Below are 14541 nucleotides of genomic sequence, written 5' to 3' on the forward strand. Positions count from 1 at the left end.
CGGTCACCCTGTGCCAGCGCCTCAGCACCCTCACAGGGAAGAGCTTCTGCCTCAGAGCTCATCTCAGCCTCCCCTCTGGCAGGTTAAAGCCATTCCCCTTGGCCTGTCCCTACAGGCCCTTGTCCAAAGCCCTTCTTCCGCTTTCTTATTGGCCCCTTTAGGTATCAAAGCAATCCCAGAGGCCTCTCAACCAGCTTTGCGCTGCCCACAGCTTCCTTCCAAGGCAGAAAGTGGATGCATCCCCTCAGCCTCAGCCGGCCAGCGTGCTGGCTCGGGTGAGAAACAGAACTTTGTGCCCTGGCAAACGCAGCAGGGTCCGAGCATGGGGCTGCTCATCCCACCCGTCAGGAACCTCCACTGCTTCACTCTTCAGCGCTTTGGGGACGTGGGGCCACGCTCAGCCCCTTCCCTTCCCTGAGCACACTGCAGACCGCTGGCCCCAGGGCAGAAACGAAAGGGCTTTCCAGGGTCATGGGGCCCTTTCACAGCCCTTGCCTTTCCTCCGGCACGCAGGGTGCTGAGCTCCCGTGCATGGTGCTGGGCCCCCACTGGCCCCCTCCTGCAAGAGCCCTTCACTCGAGAGGCTGTAACTGAGCTGGGCTGCTCCGGTGTTTGCTGGAGGGAGCAGCAGCGAGCACGGAGAGGGTCTCCCTTCCCTGGCTCTATTTGCACTCGGAAACTTTCCAAACCAGCTATTCCGGACCAATTATTCCATTCTGGAAGTGGATTAAGCTAAAGCGGAAAAAGGCACTCTTATCCTGGAATATGAGCATCCGCACAGGGGCTTCTGCTCAAGCACTTGTTTTGGAAGAGCTATTTTGGTGAGTCAAGTCGAAAAAGCACCCGGATGACCTTTCCTCTTCAGGCACTGCTGCCCAACATCTTCCCAAAGGCACGCGGCACAGCGAGCCCACATCCCTTTGGCTTTACCCTTCCCAGAGCCATAACCCAGGGGGAAGATTGGGCGCTGCTGGTTTTGCAGGGGCAAAGGAGCTGGAAGGGGGTTCCCTATCGCTGCTCCCCCCGCGGAGGCAGCCCCTACCTGGCAGGCACGTGCAGTCGTAGGTGGTGTCCCCGATCTGGCGGCACGTGCCCCCGTTCTGGCAGGGCGAGGGGTTGCAGGGCACGTAGAGGTGCTCGCAGTTCTGCCCGGTGAAGGCCGGCTTGCAGGAGCACTGGTACGTGCCCACCTCGTTGGTGCAGCTCCCGCCGTTCTTGCAGATGGGGGGCGAGATGTTGCATTCGTTCACGTCCTGCTTGCAGTTGGCGCCGTGGAAGCCGGTGGTGCACCGGCAGATGTAGTGGGCTTCGAAGGGGACGCACTGGCCCCCGTTGGCGCAGGGGTTGGAGGCGCAGGGGTCGGCCTGCTGGCAGGTTTTGCCTGGGGAGGGCAGGAAGGATGAGGATGCAAACCACAGCTCGGGCTCTTAGTGGGAGCAATCTGCGCTGGGGAGCAGACTCAGCTCCGGGACTGTGTTCATATGGGATGCAACTAATTCCAACCCCATTGCATCCCACGAGACCCTCAATGATGCAGGGCGCTTGCAGCAAACCCAGCCCTCGAGACCCCTCCCAAGCCCCACGTGGGTTTGGGACCATCTCCCACCTTTCCCCCATCACTAAGAGAACCTGCACTCAGTGCCAAAATCAGCGCCTCTCCCCATGCGTGGAGGCACCCCCTGTCCCAGGCTGTCCCCGTGCCTGGTCCCCCACGTCCCCACCGCCTCACCTGACCACCCCGGCGGGCAGCGGCACTTGTACTCGCTGAGCGTGAGCAGGTCGCAGGTGCCGCCGTTGCGGCAGGGGTTGCTGAGGCAGGCGTTGTCGCGCGGCGTCAGGCACAGCTCGTCGGTGAAGCCCAGCCGGCAGGCGCACGCGTAGTCCACGGTGCTGCCGCGCACCACCGCGGTGCAGGTGCCGGCGTTCTTGCACGGGGAGCTCAGGCAGGGGTTGGGCAGTTGGCACCGCTCGCCAACGAAGGCACCGCCGCACCTACAGAGGGGACACAACAGGGTCAGTGGGACCGGTGCGAGGGGCTGCGGGCACCCAGACACCCCCAGGGACCGGCACCGGGAACGCTCCCCCCACCCCGCAGCGCATCCCGGCACGGTGGGTTTGGCAAGCACAAGGCTCTGCCCCGGCTGCTCTGGGCTGAGGAAGATGAAAGAGGTGCTGGGAACAAAGGCGAACCCCATCCCAGGGCCTGCAGGGACCTGCAAAACCGCAGCCTCCCCTCCTGCTCTCATCACAGGGCGATGGGTTTGCCCCACACCTCGCTGAGGAGGAAACCAAGGCACAAGGGGGGAGATGTGGAGACAGGAGGGGCACCCCCACACCTGCAGCCAACGCAGGGACCCCACAGACCCATGCACCAAGCATCACGGGGATAGCCCTGCTCCCCTGCCTGCACCAGGGTGAACTTTACCCCCCCTCTATCCACAGAAATCCCTTAACCAGCACCAACCCCGGGCTCAGCACTGCTGGCAGCAGAGGGTTCCTTGCTCCTTGCAGCAAGACCGTCCCGAAGACAAACCCTGTGCAAGGAGGGGTGCGTGGCCCCGGCTGCAGCATTCCCTCTGTGTGGGGGCTCTGAGAAAAGGCCCCTTGCCGCAGCCACTGGCTTCGCCATCTGTCACCATGGGTGACGGGACTGCAGCGACCAGGGCAGGCGATGGGTATGTGCTGCAGGGACAAATCCTGCCGGCCAGGATGCGGCAGAGGGGGAGCTGCCCCCGGGAAAGGGCAGACAGAGCAAAGCTGTGCACGGAGACACCGAGGGCACCAGACATCAAAAGAGGATCCCAGGGCCCTTCAGCACCTCCCCAGCACAAACCCTCCCGCACGGCATCTCCTGTATCACGTCTGCAACACGAGATGCCACACGTTTTGTCCCCAGCCAGCACCGCTCACATTACACCACTTCCAAAGGGGATGCGCTGTCCTGGCTGGGCTGTGCTGGGCAGGGGAGGAGCGAAACGATGCTGGCACGCTGCTGCCCCACACCACAATGGCAATGGCACTGCAGCAGAGCAAGGCATGCCATGCGCAGCTCATGCTGGGATGCAATAGAGGCCCCTAGAGCAGAAACAGATCCGGGGGTGATCACATCCATTTCCACAAACTTGGGGTAAAGCAGCAACCACTGGAGGTGATGGATAGGGAAGATGAGGGCACACTGGGGGACCACAGCTCTCACTGTCCTCAGTGCTCACACCCATCACCACCCAAGCTGATGGGACCTCGTGTCCCTGCGCCTCGTGCAAGGCCCCCAGTGCTCCATGGCAGCAGGGACGGCCCTGGGGAACGCTGCAGAGTGAAGCCCTCCACCTGCACCCCCAAACCAACACCATGGGGCTCCTCCCGCGAAGCGCAAGCAGCAAATGCCCCCTCAGCCGGCCCCAGCCCGGGGCCGCCGCGCTATGCCGCGCCTCGCCGGCTGCAGGGCCACGTTTCAGCCCCGCTCCCCCTCTCCTCTGCCCCTCCTGGGCTTTTTTTTTTTTTTTTTTCTTTTAACCCAATTCTGATTTCATTGTTGGGGATTGTGTGAGAATTTGTCCGGATTCGGAGACATTTTGAGTTAATGAGACGGCATTATCCCGGCCAAATGGAAAAGAAAATGTGGATAATAATAAATCAGGGCATCTGCTCGGCACACAAAGGGCGGCGGGGAGCAGGTGTGCATCCTAATGAGGCCGAGCAGCTGCCGGCGCCTGCGGCCCATGCCCGGCTCGCCGGCGGCTCCGAGCCCGGGGCGCCGCGGCCATGGGGCGACGGCGCTTCTGGGTGGCTGCACCACGGCCCCGGCAGCGCCGGAGCCACGGCTCAGAGGGGGCATTGTGCGGGGCTGGGCACGAACCGCCGTCACCGCACACGCTTCGATGCTTAAAGCAATCCGCGGGGCTCCCGCACCGGGAGCATCACGGGGCTCTCCAATGGGAGGAAGAGGCGGAAAAGGAGAAGGAACGGGAGGAGAAGGATTGGTGCTGGACAAAGAGCGCCCTGCTTTGGTGCTGCCGTGGGCTGTGCTCTGCATCCCGGCGGCACCGGGAGAGCACTGGGATCAGGGCTCCTGCGCCGTGGGGCTTAAATGGGGCCAGGACGAGGGGCGCAGAGCTGAGAGCCCTCCCACCAGATTAGCTTTGGGGCCGTTTCCAGTTTCAGTGCAGGCAAGGGGTGGTTTGAGCTCATGGATGGGAAGGGGAGCAGAGCCCAGGCACGATTATTAGCCAGGAGGTTAATGAGTGACTGGAGAGACTCCTCTGGGAGCAGGGAGCCGTTGCCTGGAGGCACAGGGCTTTGGGGCTGGGGGCTGCCCCGTGCTCCAGGGGGGTTCCAGGATTTTGCCTTGGGAAAACCCTTAAATTCCCTGGAGTTTGAAGGGGTTTTAAACGGGTTTGATGTTTGTTTGATTTAAGAACCGGTTTATGGACACAATCAGCTCAGGAGGGGAGGAGGGTGCTGGGGAGGGCTTGCATGGGTCTGCCCTGGCCAGAAGTGGCTGAGCTGAGCGATGGGCACACGTGGGCAGGCGGGACTGGGACACGCTTCTGCCTCGTGTTCCTCCTCCCCACGAGGGGTATTTCCAGCCACTGAGAAGTGCTGGAGAAGCAGCTCTTCAGGAAAACAGCAGTTACAGCACAGGCATCCAACCGTCACTGCTATACCCCACAAGGGAGTCTGCATCATGCAGCAAGAGGCTGTGCAACATGGACCCGCTGTGAACGCCTGGCAATTCCCATATCACAACCACAACAGGGACAGGGACAGCTCCCATGTACCCACTGCACCAGCTCGGGAGCCCTCTCAAACTCCTGCCACCATTTCTAAGTCATCTCAGTTTCTTTGCAAGGTTTCAGAGCAAAAGGTCTCTGATGGGGGGGACACCACTGTCACGATAGTGCTACTGCTGCTCAGCAAGAGCATGGAACAAGGACACTGAACACTCCTCTGCTCATGTATGGCAGCAAGCGAGATATGCCCATGGGCAGCCTCACACCCAGGGGCTTCAACACCGCTCCTGCACCATCTATAGATCCTTTTGCTCACAAACAACACCATTTCTGCCCACATCTGCAACAGCAAGTCCGAGGCGAGGTAGGGAAGGGGATGGCTGCGGATCGAAGCCATGGGATGGGTTTCCCTATACAGGTCCTGGAGCTCACTCACAGCCAGAGACTCTGCAGCTGCATTTAAAAACCCAATGACTGCAACGCCTTTAGAGCCCTGGCTGCAGAGAGAGCCTGCAGACAAGTCTTGCATGCAAATGAAGAGATCAAAACCCAGGTGAAGAATAAGGCTAGCCCAAGACGTGGTTATTTTCAGCTCTGCCAGGTCTGGAAAGGCTGGATCCGACAGAGCCAGCTTCAGCTCCCAGCCGTGCTGCAGCCTCATCATGTGTCCACCTACTCCTGCAGGGGCTGAAAACCTCTCCTGAAGCTGAGCTTTATGTTCAGCACAGAACACACCGGAGGGCGGCGGCAGGGCTCCCGGCGAGCAGACGTGGAGGATGCGACGTCCCCGTGGGCTCGGGCAGGTGAACATCACCCTGCGGTTTTTCCTTTGGCATTTCCCAAGCGAGGGCTACCCAAAGCAAACCCCAAGCGCTTTATGGAAATCAGCATAAGAGACATTAAAGCTAAGATTTAATTATAGCTATATGTGCTGGCAGAGGACAGGGCGGGTGCTCCAGCATCAAAACAGCTCTGAAGGGCCATTAGAAACCAGCTTTGAGGCGGTGAAAGGCAGCTGAGCTCCCCGGGGTGCTGAGGAGCCTCCATGTGTAACGCACGGCCCATTCCCAACCCAACCAGTAATGGCTAAAAATACCAGTGTCTGCCCCCCGAGCATGCAGCTGAGAAACGCTTCCAGAGTCATTAACCTGATGAGGAGCATCAAACGTTCCAGCCACGACCCACCTCAACACTTTAGATGGTGATGGCATCCAGCCCCTGCGGATGGCCAAACCCTGCTCCAATGCACGATGCTCCCTTGTATCGCGCCAGCAGAAGGAGCACGTGAGGATGGGCAATCTCACAACTCTTAGCTTCTAGGGTATTTTCTACATGACCAAACCAAGACACGGAGCTGTCACTGAAGCACCAGGCAGGACAGGGGACGGCGATGCAGCAGTTGGTTGCCATCCCTGCGGATGGGGATGCTGCATGTGCTCCTTGCAGGAGTGTATACGGGGCTGCCATCCATCCTGGTGGCTTTTTGTCCCCGGGGTCAGACGGAGGCTGGGGGCTGCATTCCCACAGCACCAGGCTGGATGCATCTTCCCCCTCCACGCCAGCCCCGAGCCCGGCACACAAACTGCCGAGAGGGGGGAGGCACAATTACTCATGCACCGCGCTCCCGACCCATAAATCTCCGTCACGACTCACGGGTGATGTGAAGGGTGACGGAGAAGGCCTTGTCCAAGGTCAGACAGCGAGTCCCGGGAGGTGGCCTGGGAACGGGAACAGCGGCCCCAAATTCCCACCCCACTCCCAGCGCCAAGCCCAGGCCAAATCTGGATCTGCTCAGCGTGGGCACGTGCATTTGTTGTGTCTGCTGCACATCCTCAGTGGGTTACCAGGAGCCCAACGCTGCAGTCCTTTCACAGCAAGGCTCCAGAAAAGCCGAGATCAGAGAACCAAAAGCACGAATGAGCTGCACCGGTATCAGTGTGAGCACGCTCTGCTGCCCCAGCGCTGCATCACACACCTGCCTGCCCGGGCTGGCAGCACCAGCAGGGTTGGGGTGCCTGTCCCAGCCCCGCTCCGGGTGCTCCGTGGATCGCAGCCCTTTGTTCGCTCCCTCCCGCTCGCAGCGCACGAGGCTTTTCCTCCAAGCCACCAGCAACAGGTTGCGTCCCTCCGCAGCAATGCGGGCACTGAAAGCATCCCGAGGCAGATGTTCCTGCGACCTCTGACCCCACACTAATGTTTTCCTCCCCGTGCTAAGCTCCATCTGCCACGGCCGGCGCAGATGACACCGCGGCATTCCCGCAGCCCAGCCCGCCCGCACGGCTCCGCATGGCAGCACCAGGGCTTTGTTCCAATAGGGGATGTGCCGGCCCTGCACAGGCACAGCCCGGGGGCCGAGGGGGTTTCAGGGGTTCCGGGTGCAGGGGGGATGCTGTGGATGCGGGGGACTCAGTGTCCATCACCCCACAGCTGAGAACAACCACACTGACAGCACCCATCGCCCTCCTAACCAGGGCATCCTCCCAGGGGCTGGAGGCAAAACCCACCACACAAAATAAGCCAACAAGCTAAATGGAAACCAGGTGTAATCTGGAGCACGGCCACTAGACACAAGGGGCTGCCCCCCATCCCTATCACCATCACCCTCCCATAGCGGGGCAGGTCCAAGGGTGCAGCCCCACACTGCAGGAGGGGACAGGAGCTGGTGGGGAGCTCCATCCCGGCCGCTGGCCCCATGTTCAGGCTGCCTCTTATCTGCGCTGCTATCACATAACCTCTTCCTCACCCTCATCTGCTGGAAGCATAAACGGCTGCAGTTGTTTTCCCCAAGGTATGAGCACCGTGGGAAAGCCAAGGAGGAGAGGCTCAAGCATCTACACAAGCCTGGTTTTGGGGTTACTTGAGAGTAATGGGGCCAGGAGAGTCCCCGCTGCCTCTGGGGCAGCAGCGAGCCCAGCCCTGGGTGCAGGGTCTCCCATGCCACCACCCTGACACCCATCCCCAAGGCTGGGCTGTGGGCGATGCCGCTCTCTGCTCTGTGGTACCCACAGCAGCATCCCAGAGGAGCCACCCTCCCTGTGCCACAGAGTCCCTGCAGAGCCAGCCCAGCGCAGAGGTGGTTCAGAAACCATGACCATGACCTTGTGTGGTGCAGGGGGTCCCACCAAGGCACCATCACACTCACAGAGTCCTATGTACCACCAAACACACAGTGTGACCCCATGGAGCCAAGCAAGTGTCCAAACGTGAGCAGGACACTCGGATTTCACCTCTTTGCTGGCAACAGCTGAGGAAAGGACAAATAACCATGGGGAGAGTGTCCCTCGGTGCACACCAGACCACAGTGCATGGTGCTCCCAGCCACAGAGCAGTGACACGACCCTGCCCCATCGTCCCCACACCGCGGGGTAACCGTCATCCCATGGCTCACAAACGGAACCACAACCACCGGCTTGCACGCCCCCTGCCAGCACCTGCACACCCGGAGCGTTAAACCTGCTTCCCATCAGGCAGCCACGCACAAGAGCCACCTTTCCAGTTGTGCCAGTGGCTTCCCGCTTGGCCCAGCCTGGGAGCAACACCGCAGCTTGCTCCTGAAGCTACACCCATCCCGTTAAGACATGTTTGCTCAGTGCCAGCCCAGGGAACCCTGATCTGCTCCGGCTCCAATCCTGACAGAGAACAGGCTGGTGCTTGGGATGTCTCCATGTCATTAAGAGATCTGCTTCTTACTCCATCTTCCCACTCCCTCTTACTCCATTTGCTCTTATTCCACCACCTTCCAATGAGCATCACTGGGACCCACAGGTGCATATAACTGCCTATGAGATGGATTCCCAGCAGCATCAGCCCACCTTGGAAACACCCCACAGAGTGCCGAAGCAGGCTCTGGGGCCAGGGAAAGGCAGACAGGCCTGGAAAACCATCCTGCTGGGAAAGCAGAGCTCAGCACCCTGTGCCCTGGTCCCACCTCCTGCCCTGTCATCACCACCCTGCTCAGGGTAGCACAGCACCCACGGAGCCCATAGAAGGAAGATGGATGCAGGGAGACAAGGAGCCCTTTGAACACTGCCCTGCCCTCCCTGGGGCACATGGGGCCATGGATGTCCCACTGCCCTGCAGCCTGGGGCTGCTTGAGCCCCATCCTGGCACGGCCGCACTCACCACCCCTCACCTGCAGCTCCACGCTGTGGTTTCTGGCACATGCATCCATCAAGAACCCAAAGGCTTCACCACGCTCCCCTTGCCCATGCAGGGCACCCCAGCTGGACCATGCACCCCAAGGTTCCCACCGGTGCCACCGTGCTCTGCCGGCGCCGGCGCAGCCCCACAGACATCTCCAGAGCCACAACAGAGCTCCCGGCACCAAACCCCAGCACCAAGCGGTGGTTTTCATGGAGCCCCATCCAGGCCCTGCGTTATTAAACACGCTGGGACACCATCCTGGGAACAGAGCCGGAGTTTCACCCAGCAGGTTACTTCCAGTGACACCAGGTTAATAAAGCAAGAGCAGATCCCCAGTCTTGTTTAATTAAAAAAAGCAAACTGCAACCCAAAGCCTTTGATGTGTTGGGGTTATTTTTTTTTTTGTTCCATTTCATTTTTGACCTAGCCCAAGCCATCTAATTGAGATTTTTAAGATCCAGGCTTTCATCTTGAGAGAAACTAAAGGAATTCCCAAAGCTGGATATACTCATGGATGGGAGCGGGGAGAAAACATGCTAGAGCCCTGTTCCTCCTACCACTGGGATGGGGAGAGGGAAAAAATAATGGCTTTGTTTCTTAAGCAGACATTAGTCAGGACACTTTGGGAATCAAAGTTCCCATTGTAATGAAAAACAATATAACCCCATTGCTAAGCAGTGGCCAGGCTGCTCACCGCCTGGTAACCGGCTACCTGGGAAGGAGCTGCCTTTCAATGGAGCTTCATTCACAATAAACATGAAAGATGCTGAAGGAAGAGACCAAGACAAAACTCGTCTCATTCCCACCCTCAACAATGGCAGCTATGACACAGCTTTTCCCCCGCTGATGTTTTTTATATCCTCTGCTGGTGCAAATCCCCATTGTCTGTGGGTGCAGCGTCCCTGCACCGAGCTCTGCTCTCCCCACTCATCCCGATCCCCGCTCCTTCTCTTGGAGGAGCCCATTCATGGGGGGACCACGAAGGATGTGCTTCCAGCGGAGGATCCCCAGGGAACACAACCATGGCCACCCCTCACCATGCACTCACAGGCAGGGCTGAGTGTTCCAGGGCTGGTCCTAAGGCAAGTGCCCACATCCACATGGGAGGATGCCCATGGGACACTATGAAGTGACCTGGCTCTTGCCCTCCATGGTGCTGTGCAGCAGCGCTGGCATTCGGGAGCAATCTCTCTCTGCTCGAGTTCCCGTTTGTCATCATTCTCCCTCGAAAACTGTTCTATTCTTTAAGCCAGCAGAAGGAAAGGTTGGAATCTGGGGGAGATGAGGAATTTCCAGCTCCCGAGGCCACCTGCAGCCCAGCACTGCCGATGCCACCCTCCCTTCCCCATCCCTCTCAGGGTAAACGCCTGCTTTCACCAGCTCTGGATGCCAGCGCAGGGTGAATTCCCTCTGGGAGCTCTGGCACACACCGGTGCCGGGGCCACCATCGCGCTAAGTGATGATGAGCTCTCGTATTCTTTTCCCTTTCACTCTGAAACCAAGTTTTGGCCAAACACCGCGCTGCCTGAGAGCCAAATATGGAAAACTCCCACCCGGGCCACGCGTGACCCCAGCATCCCACTCTTCTAATCCTGAACATAAAACCCGAGATTAGGATCTGCACAGGCACCAAGAGTTTAAACAAGCTATATTTAGCTCTGATATTTATAAACAGGAGGAGAGGGGGGTCCTGCAGAGCACACGCGTGCCCCTGCGGCACAAACCCTACCAAAAGCCAGAGCAATTCAAACCGGGATGAGATGGTGAAGCAAAGACAGCAATGGCCAAACAGCAACGGGTCCATCTCCCCCAGCCATGAAGCTGCTGGTTTCTCTTTACAAGCGAAGCAAAGCTCCCAAAGCCGGTGATTAACAACAGACCCCTCACCCATTGGAAACTATGGCCCGAGGGACGTGCAGCACCTCTGAGCAGACGATAGCTGCCCCGGGATCTGTATCCCGGGATTTCTGTTGCTGCAGACTTTAACCAAGGAAACGGGGAGGGAAGGAGGGAGGGAAGGCTCTGCCTCCGACACCTTTTGCCGGCAGCAATCCCTGTGTCAACATGACGCCTCGCCGAGGGAGCAGGGACAATGGTGGCGGCTCTGCCCTCCGGCCGCAGCCCGCATTCCTGCCCCCTCCCCTGGAAACCCCCCTTTTGTGGGGAGCAGCAGGCCCTGTGAAAGGGCCGTCTGTCGCCCTGCCTTTTGACTTGTGGGTCTGTGTCTAACATGTTAATAGGGGCTGCGGAGAGCCCCCCCCATCCCGGGCTGCTTCCCGCAGGGTCACTCTCCCAGCCCGCCCAGAAGCCAATGAGCAGAGGGAGCCGGTGGCAGCGCACGTCCCACTGCTGGTCCACGTCCCACTGCTGGTCCACGTCCCACTGCTGGTCCACGTCCCACTGTGGGTCCACGTCCCACTGTGGGTCCACGTCCCACTGCTGGCCCACGTCCCACTGCTGGTCCACGTCCCACTGCTGGTCCACGTCCCACTGCTGGCCCACGTCCCACTGTGGGTCCACGTCCCACTGCTGGTCCACGTCCCACTGCGGGTCCACGTCCCACTGCGGGTCCACGTCCCACGTCCCACTGCTGGTCCACGTCCCACTGCTGGTCCACGTCCCACTGTGGGTCCACGTCCCACTGCTGGTCCACGTCCCACTGCTGGTCCACGTCCCACTGTGGGTCCACGTCCCACTGCTGGCCCACGTCCCACTGTGGGTCCACGTCCCACTCTCGGTCCATATCCCACTGCTGGTCCATGCCCCCCTCTTGGTCCATGCCTCACTCCCGGTCCATGCCCCACTCTTGGTCCATGTCCCCCTGCTGGTCCATGCCCCACTCTCAGTTCATGCCCCGCTCTCAACAGCCACATTCCTCCACCAGCCCCAAAAGAGCTGTCCAATGGGTTAACCCACAGTGTCTTTGGGAGGGCCTTTTCCCTATCCCCCTGCACAAGGATGCACCGGTGGGGTGGGACACGCTCTCCTCCATGGCTGCTCATCGACAGGATGATTTTCATCCTTCTGAAAATAAATCACTGCTCACTCACAAACACAACCCCCTCAAGGGCACTGTGGTCCTTGGGGTCTCCATTGCCCTGCTGATGCTTGCTCTCTCAACACAGGTACACGGCCAAAGGCCCCTTTCATTGCTCCTCTTGGGGACAGCTGAGGTGGAAACACCATGCCAGGAGCCACAGAGGAGGATGAGGAGGAACGAGCAGCACGCATGGCTCAGCCCCGCGGCCCCAGCTCTTGCAACAGCCTGAGACTGATCCTGCACAGCCCTGGAGGTCCCAGCACAGCCTGGCACTGCTGCTCTCTGCTGCACTGACTTTAGACCAAGCCCAAAGACACAGGCTCCCAGAGCCCACCACCACCAGGCTGCTTGCCTGCGGGGTGCCCCTTCTATTAAATAGGGGCAGCGCTATAGCGTCATTAAAACTTAATAAATCCATTTCCCATATAAATACCATTAAATTCAGATTTTGGGGAAGGAATTAGGATGAAAACTTGTTAAAAGAAAATGACTTCTGCACAAATAAATTTTTGCAACTTGACTGAGCGTGAAAGTTTCCCATTAAAATGCAGCTCCGCTCCCTTGCTGGAAATGGGCAAGAGCCTCATAACCAGGCCCTAAACATTAACTGTTTAACTGGCTTTTCCAATATTAACTCCGGGCTGCCGTGGGGGAAGGGGAGGGCGTGAGGGGTGAAAGCCTGAGGTAGACATTAACTACCACTGTGGGAGGGAAGTGCCCACTGCTCTCATCCCAGTGGCATTGTGCTCCCGGTGTGAAGCAGCGGGTGGGATGCTGCCCCATCAATTGGGCTGGATGGTCATTTTAGGTCCATTCCAACAGTATGTTCTTATTCTGAGGCAGAGCTGCCCATATGGCTCAACCAAATGTCTACTCCCCATCCTCAACTCCTCACATAGCCTTTAGTCCTGATCCTGCACCTCTCACACAAAGCACTGCATTGCCAACAGGCACCTCTATCACCTAATTATAGAACCCCAGACTGGTTTGGGTTGAAAGGGACCTTAAAGCTCATCCAGCTCCAACCCCTGCCATGGGAAGGGACATCTTCCACTAGAGCAGCTTGCTTCAAGCCCTGTCCAACCTGGCCTTGAGCACTGCCAGGGATGGGGCACAATTATTCACCTCCAGGAGCCAGGATGCTCCTGACAGCTCCTGCTGCTTCATCTCGCACCTAAACAGCTTTTAATGTTCAGATAAGCAACAGCAAATGGAGGGAAACTGAGGCACTAAGAGGTCCTGGCTTGACACATCTGGGAACCCCCAGGACCACTGCCCATGGGGTACTTGCTGACACGGGGAGGGGGGGGCAGGTGAGAGGAGAGACCTGACCAGACACCCTAGAGCTACAGACAGAGACACTGCACCAGGTCCTGGCACTGCCACACACTGAGGAAAGAGTCCAGACAAGTGTGTGAGTCTGACCAGGCACCATCACACCTCTGCCAGCTGGAAGCAGCACGGAGCAGCTCCACCAGCAACACTCAGATGTCAAAGTAAGGACTGGGGTGTCCCCAGCTGGGCACTTCACACTGTCCTGGGGCTCTCCAAGCAGACACATGGGGGCTCCTATGGTCTGGGGTCACTAAGACGTAGCAGAGAGCTGCAAAGACCTCCCAGCATCGCATGCAATAGATGTGCAGAGAGAGTTGTGCTGTTAAATCCAACTGGGGCTTCCTCAGCCCTTTAGAGCCCCAGCTTTGCAACCCTGACCAGACCCTGCCAACACCAGTGGGGCCAAAGCAGGGCCCTGACCCTCACATGTGTCTGCTCCTGCTCCTGGATGGCTCCATGTTCAGGCACCCAAGAAGCAAAACTGCAGCATCCTCCTCAACACCAGAGCAGTGTTTCGTGCTTATTCTGGATCTTTGCTCAATGTGAGGAGCTGCAGCTTTACCGCAGACCAAAGTGTGAGCACCAACACAACACCCATGGTCAGCAGTCCTTGCGTTGGTGGTACCATCAACCTCCTGCTGCTGACACCTCCCAAGGCCAACCCCAAGGAGCCCAGCACCGCCGGATGGAGCCCGGGACAGATGGTCTGGGAAAGCTGGGATACCTCCTCCCCACAGCAAATGCGGGCTCATGAGGGCACCACGCAGCAAGGCAGCGTCAGGGATTTGTGGGATTTCAACACAGCTGCTGGGCTGGGTGGCTGCAGCATCATCTGTTGTGTGCCAAGGGATGAGGTGAAAACGCCATTGAGAAAGCATCTGGAATCACCCCAGACCATCACCTCCCCATCCTGATGGCCCTTCTAGCCCTGGGCTCCAAAGCAAGGAGCAGCCCAAGCACCCCAGCTCCACCTCAGGCAGCAGAAGCCAGGCAGTCCTCAGGGATGGCTGGACACCAAGCCACAACCCCCAGCCCCACATGGAGCAGGAGGACCCTGAACACCTTTTTGGCCCCTTGGATATAGAAGCAGCACTCAACCAAGACCCCACTGCAGGTCTGCCTTCCCAGAGCGCTTCAAGTTGTATCCCAAAGGCTCTTCCACTCCACAGCCCCAATACACGGTCTCAAACCTCCACCTGGAGTTCGGCGACACGTTAACCATGGAGAAGTCCCCATCCAGATCCAGAGCTCACCGGCTCTCAGCAAGTGCACCCCGAGGCTACTCCCTCGTTA

At 58.9% G+C, this 14541-nt stretch overlaps 1 protein-coding gene across 2 annotated transcripts in view; it reads right to left on the reverse strand.

Annotated features, from left to right (window-relative positions):
* The window catches only part of NOTCH1 (notch receptor 1), a 41890-nt gene that overhangs the window by 21245 nt on the left and 6104 nt on the right, over positions 1 to 14541 (reverse strand). For both annotated transcript variants that reach the window (XM_057409148.1, XM_057409147.1), the window contains exons 3-4: positions 1730 to 1992; positions 1043 to 1381 (exon numbers count right to left, since the gene is read on the reverse strand). In XM_057409148.1, coding sequence (XP_057265131.1) covers positions 1043 to 1381; positions 1730 to 1992 — 602 coding nt within the window. The remainder of the gene's footprint in view (positions 1 to 1042; positions 1382 to 1729; positions 1993 to 14541) is intronic.

This window comes from Pezoporus wallicus, unplaced genomic scaffold (assembly GCF_028554395.1).
Source record: "Pezoporus wallicus isolate ANWC-B61680 ecotype Strahan unplaced genomic scaffold, APGP_CSIRO_Pwel_v1 contig_8341, whole genome shotgun sequence".
In the NCBI taxonomy this organism is placed as follows: Eukaryota; Metazoa; Chordata; class Aves; order Psittaciformes; family Psittacidae; genus Pezoporus; species Pezoporus wallicus.